General features: G+C 41.3%; 2 protein-coding genes and 1 long non-coding RNA gene across 3 annotated transcripts in view; 1 reads left to right on the top strand and 2 right to left on the bottom strand.

Annotated features, from left to right (window-relative positions):
• LOC134616892 (uncharacterized) overlaps positions 1–7,534 on the bottom strand; it is a 30,945-nt gene extending 23,411 nt beyond the window's left edge. The window contains exons 1-2 of the long non-coding RNA XR_010091484.1: positions 7,424–7,534; positions 6,910–7,055 (exon numbers count right to left, since the gene is read on the bottom strand). This is a non-coding gene — a long non-coding RNA (uncharacterized LOC134616892). The remainder of the gene's footprint in view (positions 1–6,909; positions 7,056–7,423) is intronic.
• bcl6ab (BCL6A transcription repressor b) lies at positions 3,782–9,220 on the top strand. Its single transcript, XM_063461954.1, has 9 exons — positions 3,782–3,857; positions 5,359–5,530; positions 5,708–5,929; positions 6,021–6,827; positions 6,933–7,060; positions 7,179–7,346; positions 7,444–7,574; positions 7,672–7,809; positions 8,010–9,220. The coding sequence occupies exons 1-9, from the start codon at positions 3,827–3,829 to the stop codon at positions 8,151–8,153; spliced, it is 1,941 nt and encodes a 646-aa protein (XP_063318024.1). The 5' UTR covers positions 3,782–3,826; the 3' UTR covers positions 8,154–9,220.
• Positions 9,221–11,655: 2,435 nt separating this feature from the next.
• On the bottom strand, positions 11,656–16,431 carry cmpk (cytidylate kinase). The gene is made up of 6 exons (XM_063461830.1): positions 16,178–16,431; positions 14,826–14,972; positions 14,165–14,317; positions 13,740–13,816; positions 13,378–13,474; positions 11,656–12,175 (listed from the first exon to the last, which is right to left on the bottom strand). The coding sequence occupies exons 1-6, from the start codon at positions 16,319–16,321 to the stop codon at positions 12,134–12,136; spliced, it is 660 nt and encodes a 219-aa protein (XP_063317900.1). The 5' UTR covers positions 16,322–16,431; the 3' UTR covers positions 11,656–12,133.
• Positions 16,432–16,460: the final 29 nt, after the last annotated feature.

The raw sequence follows: 16,460 nt of genomic DNA, 5'->3' as shown, positions 1-16,460 counted from the left end.
AGGCCGTGGAAACCACAGATATGAGAATCATGAAGGGGACGGTTAATGTCTGATGTTGAAGGAGCAAACTGTACTTTCCTCTTCTTATTCTAAAGTGACACTTAAGGCACAGCAGAAGATATGCAGATAAAATCTCCTCTTAAAAGCTGACAGAAACGGACAAAATATTGCCAATCTGATGCCAAGTCAGTCTCCAAAGTTTGTTTCTTCTTAGTGCTGCAACAGGTGGTTTTATCATTCAAAAATTATATGCATGCCAGACCACTGCCTGCTCAAATCAGGCTCTTTTATTTTTTATTTTTGCTTTATTTAAATAAAAAGAAAAGGACTTGAATTATTAATCCTCCTTCTAAAGTTGGATGAATGTTTTTTAGGTGCTTCGCTGACTCTTCACTGTCTTGTTTATTTTCACATGAAACTATCAGCCACTCTCTTTGAATTTATTACCTGAAAGTACAAATTTACAGGATACTCCCAGAAAAATATGACCCGTTCTGTAAACTGCTGGCTTCTCCTTATCTTTACGGGACAACACGTTATTAGCAGCTTGGCCCAGTTTACTCAGTGCACCTGGGTCTCTTGAAGTTCAGTCATTTTTACGCATACCACCGGCACTTTAAATATATACTTGTCAGTAAGTCTCTGCAGAGTGCATGAAAACAGCTCAAAGGTCACTGTGCTTGGACTTTATGTGTTCAGCGTTGCATGGGTTGTTTGCAGTGTGCGCTTCGAGAGCTGCTGGAAAGTAGCATTAAGATTTGTGCTGTTCTTCTAAAAGTCAAGAATTTCTATGCCTCTTTGCTTCACCGTAGACAAATTTAACAACAAATTTGATCATTTTGAGGTTTTGTTTTTTGTTTTGTTTTTTTACAAACCACAAAACCGCCAATAAAAAAAAGGCTCAGTGTGTTGCAGACACTGATCTTGCAAGATTTTGTTCACTTGTGCATGCAACAGCCAAATTCAAGTGCATGTGGTTGGTTCAACAGAAGTGAATGCTTCCCCCTAGCCCCACATGTCAGAGTCAGAGTCATATTTTATTGACGTGACCCTTGATCCCTGGCAGGCAACCATGTGCCTGGATCATGTTTGGGGACAGGCACGTTGATATCCTTCTGCGTCTAGGCCCCGGGTCAGTGGAGTTCATGTAGATGGGTGGGGAGGGGTGCTTGTTAGCACACAGCCTCTTTAACCGGTCAAGCAGGAGAGAAGAACAGCAACAATTTTGTTCTGGGGCTGGCTGACTGGCTAAACCTGTGAAGTTGTGTTCATGACGTGCACGACATTCTTTAGTTGGACCCTGAGGAGAAACTGAGAAAGCAGTCAGTTTGAATATTGTTTCCCACTGCATTCAACAAATGCATGTAATCAGAAACATGTTTCTTAACCAACTGATAACGTGCTGATATCAGTTTATGTGTCATAATCATTACTACTCAGCCATTGAGAACAGCTACATATCTTCTGCGGTTCAGAGGAGACATTAATAACTTTTCAGAAAACAAGCACACTGATACTAATACTGATGTCATCGGACACGGCTCTGAGGATACAAATTTACAAACGAAAGCTTTTGTTACTAACTCTGAAAGATGTGGACATGGACGCTGCACCTGATATAAGCTGACTAATCGTATCTGTGCATCCTCTTCTCGCCTGCAAGTAAACAACCGAACCAGGAAATCCGATGTCTTTTTTTGTGTGTTTTTTTCTCCTGCCAACGCGAGCGACTCTACAGAGTTTGGTCTGTCATTCAGAACAGAAAACGTTGCTTCATTCAAAGGATGTGAAGACGAACAACCCACAGAAACTTGCACCTAAAGATAACCACTGGGGGAAAAACATCGACAGTGAAAACAACTAGAAATAGAGCACTTTGTTGCCATAGCCACCTGATGAGCTTTAATTTAGAAACACTAAACTGCAGAGGAGAGACTGAAAAAAAAAAATCAGTCTGACAATTTATTGTTTCTATTTTGCATTGTTAGTTGTGTTTTAGAAGCATTTTTCATTTAACAATATAAGATTGTTTATTTTCTTTTAATGTCACTAAATCAGTCACCAATCAGTTACAATGTACTACATGTAAAATGTGGCTTTGATGATGTTTTCTGCACCATTTACTTTGGATTTGCTGGCAGCTAGTTTATCAAGCTGAAGTGTTTTAAATACCTATGCAAACAGAGCAGTGCTGACACTGGACGTACGGTAAAAGTGACTGAAGGTGTGGATAATAAAAGTGGATTATGGCCATTCTGGGAAGCACTATTTCCTAATAGTAAGACGGTCCTTTGTTTGAATCCACCAGCTAGCCTTCCCTCTCTGTGCAGGGTTTGCATGTATATCCTGTTGTTGCAAGTACAGAGAGAACCTGTGCGGGTTCTCTCTGTACTTCTGCCTTCCTCCCACATGGATGTTAGATTAACTGATGATTCTGAACTGACAGTAATTGTGAATGGCTGTCTGGCTCCCTGTTGTAACCCTGTGACAGACTTGTGACCTGTGCAGGGTTGATGGTGTTTTCATTCAAGAAGGAATGAGTACAACTCAAAGCTCATGCACTATGTTATTTATATAATATCCTTCTTCCTACATCCCAGATGAAGTTTAATGCTCGGGGAGAAAGGCGATATTTGTTGGTGTGAAGAGGTTAGAGAGCAGATTATTGTGTACACATAATCCTGAGCTCTCACTAATAAGTAAAATATCTCCGCACCTAAAGGAGGACAAAAACAATAACAAATATCTGGTACAAGGAAGCAGATAATGAGTTGCAGATTGCACTGAGTTAATCAGGGGTGAGCCATTAGTGAAGTGCATGTGCATCTAGGAACATGCCATAAACTTTACGGCAATCTGTTCATAATTTTCATACCATGACATTACTATCTTCAGACTTTCAAAACAGTTCAGGACCTATTCAGGAACTTTTTGTTGCACAATAATTATCAATTAGTTCAAGATCTGTTGACTCATCAATTAGTCCCCGGGGTGTTCTGAGTGTAAACCAGATTAAAATGCAGCTGCTGATGGTGAGACAGGAAGTGGTTGGAACGCAGACGAGTGTATCTCAGCCTTGTGGAGAGCTGAGGGCTGTACACATGCACATGCATCGCTTTAGACAGCCCATGTGTGACACTAAAGCAGGCCTTTATAGTAGACGGTGTTTGTGCGATTCTTCACACAAAGTATGATGTGAGATCGCGTTTTGGTTATGATCTCTAACACATAAACAAATGATCAGTAGAACTTTTCTATTAGATCAAAAGAAAATGCTTCAGTTTGAAGTGATCTTAATCGAGTTTAATCAGCGGTGGAAAGGCATTTTTAGGGCAAGCCGAGTGTGAAATGAAACCCACGTGTTAAAAACAACAACAACACAAACAAGTAAGCCGCTATTAGCGTTTGAATTACTTGGGTGTAAGATGACATCTAAACTCTTCTTAGGCGTATGGAAGGGTTTTAGAGCTACAGCAGGCGCTCATGTTCCCCTCGGTATTTATAACTCGGTCAGCTGACCTTGCACTTGGACCGATCCACTTCGCGGGGGATGCGAAGTCAGACGGGAAATAAAAAACACATTAAAAATTGCGATTTTTGACACGGGCTTTAATAACCCCACAACTGTGTTTTAATCCCGGTGTTTATTGATCAAATGTCGGTTACTCCCCACAGCGCTGCCGGCACACGGCTGTAAGGCCGCCGGCGGCGGAGAGCAGCTCCTCCGCTGTTCGCAGGATGGTACGGCCCTGTGTTGAAATTCCGAGAATTGAGCAGCTCTGTTTCTTAGAACTGGATTCTCAGAACTGGATTCTCAGAACTGGTGATGCACAGAGTTTCGAGGAAACTTTTACAAGGTGACTTTTTTTCCCTTCCTATTTTCTCAGCATTACCCTCAGAAGTGTAGAGAAGTAGCAGATGCTCGTGTGGCTTCCTCGCCTCTCTGTCTTTCTTTCTCCTTTTCTTTCTGTGCCACTTATTTTCATTATTGCGAAGGTTTTATGGTTCCGTTAGCCAGGAGTGAAGTAAAAGATTTGAGCCGCGGTAGCTGTTCAGATGGGATAGATAGTAAAAACTGTCTTAAACTTTCCTTTTATGTGTTTATTCCAGCTCAGGAGGCCTGTTTGTATTATTATTTTGTATTATTTTTATTATTTTTAAAAAGCTGTTCAGTTGATACCACCCTTTGACATGATCGAGGTTACATATCAACCGGGAAACAGTGGCGCAACAGGACCGGTCGGACTGGTTCAGTCAACATCTAAATTTCCTCTGCGTATTTCTTTTGTCGACACTATTTTCACTTGTTTAATTGTGCCCTTCAAACTGAGCCGACTACTTTTTTGATCTTTGATTCGTAAACCATCAGTTCTAACTCCGCAATCGGTGTTTGAAAACATATTACGAAACTTCGCGGCAGCCCTTCGGACATGACAGCTGAGTAGTATTTCCATACTTGACAGGGCTTGTGCCGACCTGCTCGCACAGCAGCGCGATTACTCAGCCGCCACTCCTTGAAATCACATCATACGAAATCATGCCGCCACGGTTTAGTCTAAAACTGCGAAGGTTTAGAAACAACTCTTTGGGTGGGGTGGGGTGAGGGGGAGTGAATGTTAATGGGTTAAAGGAGATGAGTTGCAGTTAAATCGGGGAACAGGAAACCTCTCTGTGCGCGCTGGCAACCTAATCTGAGCAGCCGGGACGGAATGTGCTCAACGTCAAACGCGCTCACAAACTGTGGGCTGCCAGCAGATAGTTTGCTGTGTTTGTCCACACGCTGTGCCGCTGCAGCAGAAAGACGAGACAGTTCGAGTTAAACACTTGCGACACGGACACACTAAGTCACCGGTTTTACGGTTTTATGTTTGCGCTTTATTGCCCGCGGTCAAGATTTGTTGCCACTTGGCACAGGCTTGTGTAGACATTGACCCAGTGCAGCTGTTTTCCATAATATGTTGAAATGCTGATTAGAGGTCGTACTCTGTAATATCACCGTCATATAGGCTCAATTATTGTCAGAGCAGGGCTGTAAAGGTTTAGTGAGCCTCCCTTGTTTGCGTTTCTCTTTGCAATGGCGCCGCCTTTTGTCCTAACGTTGTCACTTGTTTTGGTTTGAAGTTTGTTTTGAAGCTACGTGGCTCATACTGAACAGCAGCAGCAGCATGTTTTGAACCAGTTAAAAAAATTCTGTCACTCCAGGTTTTTATTTGTGGAATAATTGAAATGTTCATATAAATACAATCGTGTAACTTTATTTTCACCTTGTTTGTTTGTTTTTTCTTCCTACATTCAACCCACAGTGCGTCAGTTGTAGAGTTTTCCATATTGATCACACCGTTTATAACTTTTGCACAGGTTATGACAGCATGGCCACGACTGCAGACGACTGCATTCAGTTCACACGCCATGCAGGCGACGTCCTGCTCAACTTCAACCGCCTGCGCAGCAGGAACATCCTCACCGATGTGTCCATACAGGTGGACGGACAGCTTTTCCGAGCTCACAAGGCCATCCTGGTGGCTTGCAGGTATACACTGTCAAAAGATCTGACTCGAGTTCACCAGCACGAGACTATATATGTAATTACTATGTCATTATTTATAGTGAATAAGTTGGAATTGGGAAATTTGGTTTCATACCTCATACCAAACAGTTTGTGTAAACGCTAACCTTCACGATAACTACCTCTCTCTCTGTTTTACAGTGGCTTCTTTTATTCCGTGTTCATGGATCCTGAGAATGCAAACCTCAGTGCCATCAGCTTAGACCCCAAAGTAGACCCCAAGGCTTTCTCCATCCTTCTAGATTTCATGTACACATCCTGTCTGAACCTTAACGACACTGTGGTCATGACCACCCTGAATACAGCCATCTACCTCCAGATGGAACACGTGGCCAACACTTGCCACAGATTCATTAAGTCCAGGTAAAAACTAAAAAAATTAAAGAAAAGAAACTGTATTGTCTTGGGAAAAAAACTGAAGGGATCTGACTTGGAGATGAATGTGTTTTTACAGGAGCGTGCAGAGTGAAGAGGTACAGAGGAACTCATTACATCTGGCTGAAGAAATCTCTGCTTTAAGGCCCGAGTATATAAACAACTGTACACCAAACATGCCCCCTCCTCACGAGTCCAGAGGCTACATGCCCAGTGTTTTCAGGGGGATCAACACCTCTGGCTCCTATCACGTCTATGGTGATGTCTGTGTCACTGCTGAGAAATTAGAAGGTTCTTCGAACATTAGATGCTCACTGGTACCCACCACCAACATGGCTCACAATGAGTCCAATGCCATTATCTCCCACTCACTCCCATCCCATGTCGGTTACCTCCCCAGTATCATCCGCCCAGCAGTAGCTCACAGCAGCTTTCAAGGACCTGTTCCTCCAATGGAGGAAGACAGCATTCAGCACCCACAAACCAGCTGTGTAAGAACGTCCCCAGGCTTTAGCAAAGGTGTCATTTGCAGCCCCCAAAGCCCCCTTAGATCTGACTGCCAGCCAAACTCACCCACTGAGTCGAGCAGCAGCAGAAATGCAAGCATGAGCCTCAAGCGGCCATCAGACTGCCCCAAAGATATGAAGGCCCGCAACTGGAAGAAGTACAAGTTCATCGTTATGAACCAGACTTCTGATGAGAATGGAAAGGAGGCTCAAGGAAACAACGCTAATGCTACCGGCGCCTTGTCCCCTACACCAAGCCCTGGCAAGAGCAGTGAGGCAGGAGGACACAGCGATGCCCAGGCAGAAGAAGGAGCCGGTGACCATCAAGAAGAAAGTCCCAGATCTCAGAGTGTGGACAGCACAAGCTGCAGCAGTGTCAGGTAAAAGTGCAACTCACAGACAGATCTAATATGAAATCAGCGTTTTAAGACGTTAAGGAGGTTAAAGTAACTTCATACTAACGGTGCTCGTCTTCCTCGTTGCAGCAACAACAGATGCTCCACATGTGGCTGCGACAGTCCTCAGTGTATGGAAGCAGGTCACCTGTCTCCTGACTCATACAGCAAAGATGACTCCACCAAGCTACACTCGGATTATTCCACCTCCAGCTGTGGTAAGAGGAACGCACAAATATTACACTGTTAGCTTGTCTTTAAGCTCTAAGAAGCCATTCGATCTCATTTTGTGTCATTGTTAGTCACATTTTCATTTATTTCTACTTCTTTTTGCAGAAAACAACAGTTACATCTGCAACGGGTGCGACTCAAAGTTCTCAGACGAAGATTCTCTCAAAGAGCACATGGCCCAGGTCCACAGCGACAAGCCATACAAGTGTGACTGCTGCCAGGCTGCCTTCCGCTACAAGGGCAACCTGGCCAGCCATAAGACTGTTCACACAGGTAAGAGTCACTGGAGGCTCTGCCTCATTTTCAGAACTCTCTAAAGTTAATCCAAGGAATGGAGTTGTTGTATTCACCTGCTTTTCTTAACCTCCAGGTGCAAAGCCGTACCACTGCAACATCTGCGGAGCTCAGTTTAACCGGCCAGCCAATCTCAAGACTCATACTCGTATCCACTCTGGAGAAAAGCCATACAAGTGCGAAACGTGTGGGTCCCGATTCGTCCAGGTGAGGAGAAGACCCCTCCCCCCCAAAAAACCTTCTCATCTTTAGGAAAAATTTCAAGTGTAGCCTCATTATTAACATTAGTCATTTTCTCCCGCAGGTGGCCCACCTTCGTGCACATGTGTTAATTCACACGGGGGAGAAACCGTACCCTTGTGAGATCTGTGGAACGCACTTCCGTCACCTTCAGACGCTCAAGAGCCACATGCGCATTCATACTGGAGAGAAGCCTTATCATGTAAGCTTCCTAGTCACCCTCCCCTCTTTATCCACCGCGTCTGCTGGCTAAAAAGAGAGTAATCCCATCATGCCGGTGATCCATATGCCTGTCAATAGTTATAATTCCTGACTGGTAATCCTGGAAAGAGCTAACTGATCTGAGCTGTCCATTTATAAACAGGGATTCTAAATAATGCTTTTATTTCTCCTTTACTTTAGTGTGAAAAATGTGACCTCCACTTCAGACACAAGAGTCAGCTGAGGCTTCACCTGCGACAGAAGCACGGGGCCGTCACTAACACCAAGGCTCAGTATCGCAGGTCTCCCGGCAACATCATTACAGGCCTGGCAAACTCCTGCTGAGCGTGCTGCAGACCTTCATCCCCCCCCCCACACACACACACACTTTTTTCTTTCACCAGCCGGCATGCTGTCAAAAATTCTATTTTTTTTCTAAACACAACCAGAAATTTGTGTTACCCTTTACGTATTTGTACGTGATGCACATACTTTATGTAAGTTCTTTGTGAATGTTTAACAACAGAATGTACTTTTTTTTTTTAATGTGAATTTAAAATTTCTTTTTTGGCAAATTACTCAACACAGTGTCTGAATTGAAGGACTCCTTTTCGTACGCATTGAGAATCACTGTTACACTTGTGCTTCAGCTGTAGATATGACTTCGCCCATTAATGTGGTCTTTTGCAGTCTTACGCCGTTATTTTTTTGTTTGCCAAGGCTTGCCTGTAAATAAGATAATATATATATTTTAAGATTGCCATCTGCTGGCAGAGTACGAATATATTTACATTTTTCTTAATGCAGTAAGCTTTACTGACTGTCAGTAACACCAGGAATTGTTGTTTTGTTGTGTCATAGGTTGTGGTACTTATTGCAATAAGCATAGATTGTCAGTCATTTAAGCAAATGTTTTTATTGTATTGTACAGTTTTCCCTTCTTCAGTCATTTCTGGGTTAATGTTGTTTTGCACATGCACATGATGCTGTAATTCATATATTTTCTTACTTTTATTCACGTATTTCTACTTAAAATGTCGAAAAAGCTTGTTAAAATCAGTTCTCAGCACTTGTATTCTTATTTATATATATTTTTTTATTTTTCTTGGCTGAATTCTTTTACATTTGGTGCTGCATTGATCCGTTTTTCTCAGCAGGATCATTAAACTTTGATAATCTTTTTACCTTGTGTGTCATAGTTCAATCGGACTAACCAGTTGAATCATTAGTGCCTTACAGTCACACGTTTCTGCTAGCTGCTTTCTCTGACTGCCCATTAAGGCATTTTACTGTCAACAATACGACTGCTGCAGTGAACTGCTTCTCTGATGCATTTCCCGTTTCGCATTTGGTACTTTGCCCTGTTATTATGTGAAAGCATGTCAAGGTACTGTTGATTTGAAAGCTTCTGTTCTGTAATGTGTAGCTCTTTAAATGCAGACACCAGGCCTCAAGCTAAAACACTCAGGAATATTAGTAATATGTAAGCAAATGTCTGTAACTACAGATTTTGTGTATATATATATATATATATATATATATATATATTACAAACGCAAAAATAAAATGTTTATTATATAGCACACAACGCAGCATTTGTTTTCATTATTTTTAAGAAACATGATTCGAGCAATGAGTCATCCAAGCATTTAAAATTCATAACTGAATATTGTAAACATATGGGAAATGTAGAGTATATATCAAACCTCATCTCTGGCTCTTACTTAGTCTTTGTTGTCAGTTTATATTTGTTTTTAAAAAAATTAGTGATGGAGGGAATCAGTTCCTATGAAGACCAACAAAACAATGGCTAAATGAAATGCTGAAATATTTATGTACATTTGAAGGTACATATTCTTCTTACTGACAGACACGCACACGCTTTGATTACTACATCAGTTCAGTAAAAGATAAACAATTAAAAGACAAAGCTGCAGAAATATCACAGGACAAATGCTGCCAGCACCCTTTTCTATGTTTTTAACCAATTAGTGAAATTCCAAACAATCACACAAACTACTTTCTTTTTTTAATTTTATTTTATTTTATTCATTCATTTTTATTTACTACATCAGCTTTTCTTTATGACATATTAAAACAGACATATTATGGAAATTGCACTTCACTTTCTTGAGGGATCTGAGGAATTAGATATGTAGTTAAACTTCTTCACACTGAATGAAAGGGGAACAATTTAGATATAGTCTTTTTCTATATAGGTTGTTGGATGATAGTCTTACTGGTCAAGCCTGGCCTCAAACTGAGCTGTATGCTGCTCATGTAAAAAGAGTTTAACCGAGCATATACTGTGATGTTTGGCGCCACCTGCTGGTTTACTAGGATGGAAACGAGGAGCTGTGGCTTGCCTACAAACTACATCCAGTCAGATACATACACTGTTGGACAATTACACATGTTTATTTTTTAAAGTTTTGCATCTGTTCACCGTCACAAAGGTGGCATATAATTTTAAATAAAAGTGTAGACTTTCATCTTTAATTCAAGGGGTCTAATCAGGAATTACAGCCACATTCAGAGGCTTAAAATTAACTGGAGGTGCAGTTTCCTGGCCTGGTGAGGCCAGTTTGATGATTATTCCATGCATTTGGTATCTTTTCATTGAAACTCACAATATGATGAATCTCAAAAAGAAATGTTGATTAAAGTGAAGGACGCTGTAATTGGGCATATTTAACCAAGTCAAGAACACTCTTGAGGAGATGAGTGTATCATTGTTGAGGTCTACAATCATGAGGAACCTTCACGGATGTAAATACAGAGGGTTTACAGCAAGGCTGAAACTACTGGTTACACTCAAGAACAAGAAAGCCAGATTAGACTTTTCCAGAAAACATCCGAGAATCTTTGGACAGATGAAACCAAGATGAAATTGTACCAGAATGATGGGAAAAGAGACGTGTGGAGAAGGGGAGAAACGGCTCATCTGATCTGAAGCTCACCTCATTATATGTGGAGGCAGTATTATGACATGCGGATGAATGGCTGCCAGTGGAACCGGCTCACTAGTGTTTATTATGATGTGACTGCTGATAGAAGCAGCAGGATAAAGTACGAAGTGTTCAGGGCTATACTCTCTGCGCAGATTCAGACAAATATTGTATAGACAACACTATTGTGATTCATTCATTCTTTCAAACTCACCAAGTAGCGTTTGAAATGGATGATGACTCAACAGCATTCTGCCAAAGTAACTCAAAGAGTTTCTTAAGGCAAATAAATTGGATATTCTTCAATGGTCAAGTCAGTCACCTGATTTGTAACCCAGCAGAGGATGTTTTTCAGTTATTAAGGACAAACTCACAATCAAGCAGTAACTGAAGGCAGCTGCAGTAAAGGCCTTGGAGAGTATCTCAAGGGAAAAACATATTTATCCATTTGTTCTACAGTATTTTCATCCAAGTACTAAAAACAATTCTTGTATTTAAAACTATGTGCTTTACTTTTGACCCTCTGAAAATAGGAGACTGTATAAAATGGTTGCAATTCCTAAACAATTAAAAAAAAAACATCTGAAAAGCTGAAACACGGCATTTCAGTCACATACTGATTGGTTTTAAAATCCACTGCGGTGTTGACAGAGATAACACAAAAGAGACGGCACTTTTAACAAAGCTTAAAAGCAGACACAGCGCATATTTAACTTCACCTAATCTTCATTTTCACTATCACTAATCCCAGCTCGCATAGGCGTGATGACGTGCGTTCTGAAATAATAATGTGGGCATTCATCGTCAAATTGAAGCTTATCACAAGAACATGTAGCAGATACTGACACACGGCACAAAAGCAAGTGTTCATGCTGTAGTGCTGTCCAGTAAACATGAGATGGATGTTGTATTCATTTTATTTGGATGGCAGAGAGGCTATATGTGGTTCAGTACAGACTTAACTCCTTCCTTGTCATCAGATCAAACATTTTTATCAAGAGCGAGATGGCTTCTACCAGTGACCCTGAAAACATTGGTAATACGTACAGTTTTTCTTAGACTTTCAGTGCTGCAAGTGCCTTTGACAAAAGAAGTGTGTCTCTAAGCTGAGGCCTCAGACTATGAGGAAAGACTACACTGTGAGCTCTTCTGAATAATAACTAGTTCATCACAAGTAGCCGCTTGGCATTGCTACCTCCACATTCATACACATTTTACATCCTCACAAATAAACAGTACAGCGTTTACAAAAGACACGAAGTCAAAATTAACCAAATGTAAAAAGTCATATGAATGAACATATAAACTTATTATAGTGTAAATGCAGTTGATAAAAAGAAAAATAAAAGATAAATGAATGTTGGCAGTTGGCGAAACTCAACCCTCTTTGTCTAGGATGGCTTTTACATCAGCGAACACCTGGAAGAGACAAAAAGCAACGTGTTAAAAAGCCTGAACTACTGGAAGAGCTGCAGGTGAAGCTTATCTCGCCGTCCGTGGCTATGTAGTACTGTTTTTAATCACAGGTGCAACAAAAACTCAATAAAAACTAGAAGTCCAGTAAAGGTCGCCTCTTTGACATGCCTGAGCGGCTGTTCCGAATACTTGCACTTTTGTGTCTGCGATGAGTGCTGGATGTCCGTCAAGTGTGTCCGAGTGGCAGATAAAAGTGGATGATGTCACATGGGTTTCAAATCTTTTGATGCAGTAAGTGACAGACATGCCAGGTAAACCCAGGACAGGTTGCCAGTCTGTCAAAGGGCTAATGTATATTCAAATAATTATAAAAACAATTTAGTTATTAAAAAAACAAAAACTAAAATGTCTTAAAATCTCTGATGAGTGCGACTCAGATTTGGGTTTGTAGCATGAGAAATAACAAATAACTCCAGCACTTTTTTCTTCTTCCACTTTTAAAAGTGGAAAAAGGTCATTTTGTGCGCATGGACATGAATCAGTACACATGAAACCGAAAAGCTTAAAAGTCTATTCGGGTACACCAAAATACTGTTTGGAAATTTGTGCATGTGTGAAAAAAGTGTAAGATTTGTGTCTAGGGAAATGAATTAGTAGACTAAAGGTAATGACTATTCCATGAACTGCTGTGAGACCGTGTTAAATGTTAACGACAGGAGAATAGAAAACGCTGGGATGAAAGATTCCTCCTCTGAAAAGTTGAGTGAGAAGTGATGAGATGAGCTCTCATCACCAGCGATGATTTTCTCTGGCCAACTTTGGGCCCAATGTGAAACTGCAGAACAGGCCTTCCAAGGACTTATCTAAAAATAGTGATGCAGAGGTGCACAAGGAAATGACCCTGAAAGGGAGATTGGTGGATTTACTGAACATCACAACCACCATATGATGGCGGCCTTGGCACAAAAACCTGTCAAAATACCTATTTGCCCAAACTACCAGTTCCCCCCACAATCCCAACAGCATTCAATCTAAAATGTGAAAAACTACAACTTGAAAACATCCTGGGTGCATGATGGGGGACTGAATCTATAAGTAGCATTCTTTACATAATCTCTCTCACATATTCAGGGCTTGTTTGCCTTAACTGGCCTCTATGGGAGGCATTCTTGAATGTTTTCCTGCAGTCGACGCTGTTTACTCACCTCATCCACTGAGCGAGAAGCATCTATAGTGCGCACCTTGCCTTGTTTCTCATACAGGTCAATGATTGGTCGTGTAGACTGCAGGTAGGTTTGGATTCTGCAATGAAGAAAAATATGGCATGTTATCGGGGTCAGATGACACAGGGGACTCCAAGGAGGCATAAATTAGGTCAAAAACATTTGTGCAGGTATCCACCAGTAAGTTAAATGGGGCAGACAAATCTATAGTGATCAGACATGCATGTTTTTCCTATAGAGGGAAAAAACGAACACAGGAAATGGAGGACTCAGTGGTATATTATTAAATTAAAACACATTAAAGGCCAGACTCCAGATATTAGTTCCTCAGTAGAGAACTGCACCTTTTCTCCAGGCTCTCCCTGTTGTCATCTGTGCGTCCACTGCTCTTTCCTCTTTCTAGACATCTGTTGATGCAAACCTGTAGACAAAAGAGTCGAAATCAGTGCAAAATAATTCGCAAAACATCAGTTCAGCACAGCAGAACCACATTTCCACCAAAAGTACTTTTAAGAACTTTTAATTCCAGGATGTTTTTTCCCCACTGAAACCTAAAAACTTAAGATGATTTGCCAGATGTAAGAACATGCTCTTTTTACACTTTAGTTTTGTGGGTGACTACACAACAATTTGACCTCACTCTACTTCGGCAGGTGGTGGCAATACAGAAGATGAGAATGAAGCAAATAAATGTTAAATGATTTCTCTGTATCCTCATTTAAACAGCAATCCCTGCTGTGAAATGGACAATAAAAGGTCCATGAGTTACCTCATTGCTGCAGTCAAAGAAAAGCACAAATTTAACATCAGCTTTTCCATCCATGACACTATTCCACCCCTGAAGGTTGTCCTCGTTTCGGGGGAAACCATCGATGAGAAACCGGAACTTATTCTCATTTTCCTTCATCGTCGCTTCCATGGCCTAACAAAACGGGAAGAACAAACAGGAAATATTTTGCATTTGAGATTTTTTTTCAAAGTGTGCTGAGGTTTGCATCTGTAACAGTTCATATCATGATGCTGACATACTTGAAATTAAAATTAGTCTCTCAGTGCAGCAAACAGACCACATTTATCCAAGAAAGTGATTCTGAAACACTACCAGTAAACTCTAGCAGAAGGTATCTATTATACAACTTAAAATACATTTTTTGTCTCTTTAGTTTAGAAAAACAAAGCATTATAACCTGAATAAGAAACAGAAAGAAATCATTCACATTACATTCAAATGACTAAAATGTCAGAATCAAATTCGGGGCTTTGGAGAAAAATTTAAAGATTAAAAGTTAAAACTCAGTTTTGTAGAATTTTTTTGTTTGAACAAATAGTGTAAAAGTGTAGTTGAAAACAGGTCTGACTTGCAGCCGACACAAACAAACAGTATTTTCTTTCTAGGCAAACCAGATTTACAACCTGTATTAAATACGCACCTTCCTGAGTAAGTTGATGGTGATCTCCACTGGGACGATTTTGCCCTCTTTGATGTAGTTGGCAATGAGCTGTCCAAACTCTGACCCTTCTCTGGCTCGCTCTTCCCTGAGTAAATCCCCAGCTGACAAATGGGTGTAGCCATAACTCTGAGAAACACACAAATTTCTAAATTGAATCAAGTAACGGTGATGAGAATGGAAAACTATTTTCCAGGTGTGTACATTTCTGTGAACACTGCGACAGCCTTTACAGACAGGATAAATCTTTCTAACTCGCAGGCTGAGCAGAAAAAAAAGAGTCAGTCCTGAATGAAAGCACTGAATGAAAGGAGCCTCTATGCCTCTAGCTGCCACACAGGCCCGATCGCTGCACTTGAAGCATGGCAGCCAACACCCAGTAACATCCGTGAACAAGGGTAGCTATAAAGTCTCTCTCTCAAAGAAGCTGTGTCTGCCAAACACACATCAAAGAATCCACGGCGGCCCCCAGTAGAGCTGCAGCTTCAGGAGCTTCAGAATAACATCAAAGCAGGAGCCTCATTATGAGTCCTGGCTTTGCTTTGCTGACTTTCAGGATGATCTGATGAAATAAATAAAATAACTTTTTGTTCTGGCCCAACTGAGCAAATAAATTATGGGTTAAAGAAAACTTCCTGTAATATACAACAGCCTCTTTCCCCCCATACTTTGATTCTTTTAAAAAATGTTTTCTTACTACATTACTGACAACAGAAATTACTGACGTGTTGACGTGTGCCTTGCCTTATCAGCAGGATGGGGTGATTAGTTCCTTGTCCAATACCTGTCTGTGTCTATGTCATTATTTGTTTCTGATCGTTCAAAGTCAAGGCTAGTGTGGCCAAGTGCACTCCAGACTCGCACTGACATTACATAACCCCATCTGCACAGATAAGGTGATAGCACTGAAGAAAAGTCAATACACTATCTCCTGTTTGTTCTACGTGAACAGGTATTATTTAGCCCATTCATCCAGTCGCAGGACTCCACAAATACCTTATTCTTTGCTGCTCTCACTCATTTGTGAAGAATTATTGTCATCGAGTCTCCTGGAAGAAATAAATCCATTAAAATATAGCTCCTGCTTCTCTTTCGGCACTTAATCTGGATATCCAGTGAGGTGAACAAGCTAGCTGCCTGGCTAACGCACAGGTTCGTTTTAGAGGACAACCGGAAGTGACAGAAAATTGGGATACTATCCGATAATAAAAGATGCTACTGAAGTCGCAGCAATTAAAAAAAGAGAGGCATATCCCCCTGAACCACATTTGCACTACGTCATTCACAACCCTGCTCGATGAAGAGGGCCCTTTTCATTGCCCTTTCTCTCATACCTCCACGATTTTGGAGCACTGGGTTCCTTTGCCGGCGCCAGGCCCGCCCAGCACGAACACAACCTGCGGCTTCATCACCAGCGACACCCGGTACAGCAAGCTCGGGACCTTCTGCGACAAGTTACCGAACAAACGGCCGATCATATACTAGCGCCACCGGCTGCGGGTACGACCCGGCGACGTGTGGATATATAATAATAATATTAATAAGCCGAGCTGGCCGGTGTATGCGTGTCAGTGCGAGTTGATGTCAAACGACACTACTTCCGCTATCGAGCAAATC

This window comes from Pelmatolapia mariae, linkage group LG18, assembly GCF_036321145.2.
Source record: "Pelmatolapia mariae isolate MD_Pm_ZW linkage group LG18, Pm_UMD_F_2, whole genome shotgun sequence".
In the NCBI taxonomy this organism is placed as follows: Eukaryota; Metazoa; Chordata; class Actinopteri; order Cichliformes; family Cichlidae; genus Pelmatolapia; species Pelmatolapia mariae.
Note: the sequence above shows the minus strand (reverse complement) of the source record. Positions and strands in the feature narration are given on the sequence as shown.

What these genes read in the sequence shown, in the direction of transcription:
- cmpk (XM_063461830.1), bottom strand. Translation starts at nt 16,321, where the DNA reads ATGATCGGCCGTTTGTTCGGTAACTTGTCGCAGAAGGTCCCGAGCTTG. An exon ending in TCTTTGACTGCAGCAATGAG is followed by an intron (nt 13,817 to 14,164) that starts GTAACTCATGGA and finishes TTTTGTCTACAG; the next exon opens with GTTTGCATCAACAGATGTCT. An exon ending in CTTCTCGCTCAGTGGATGAG is followed by an intron (nt 12,176 to 13,377) that starts GTGAGTAAACAG and finishes TGTCTCTTCCAG; the next exon opens with GTGTTCGCTGATGTAAAAGC.
- bcl6ab (XM_063461954.1), top strand. Translation starts at nt 3,827, where the DNA reads ATGCACAGAGTTTCGAGGAAACTTTTACAAG. An exon ending in ACAAGCTGCAGCAGTGTCAG is followed by an intron (nt 6,828 to 6,932) that starts GTAAAAGTGCAA and finishes TCCTCGTTGCAG; the next exon opens with CAACAACAGATGCTCCACAT. An exon ending in CTGGAGAGAAGCCTTATCAT is followed by an intron (nt 7,810 to 8,009) that starts GTAAGCTTCCTA and finishes CCTTTACTTTAG; the next exon opens with TGTGAAAAATGTGACCTCCA.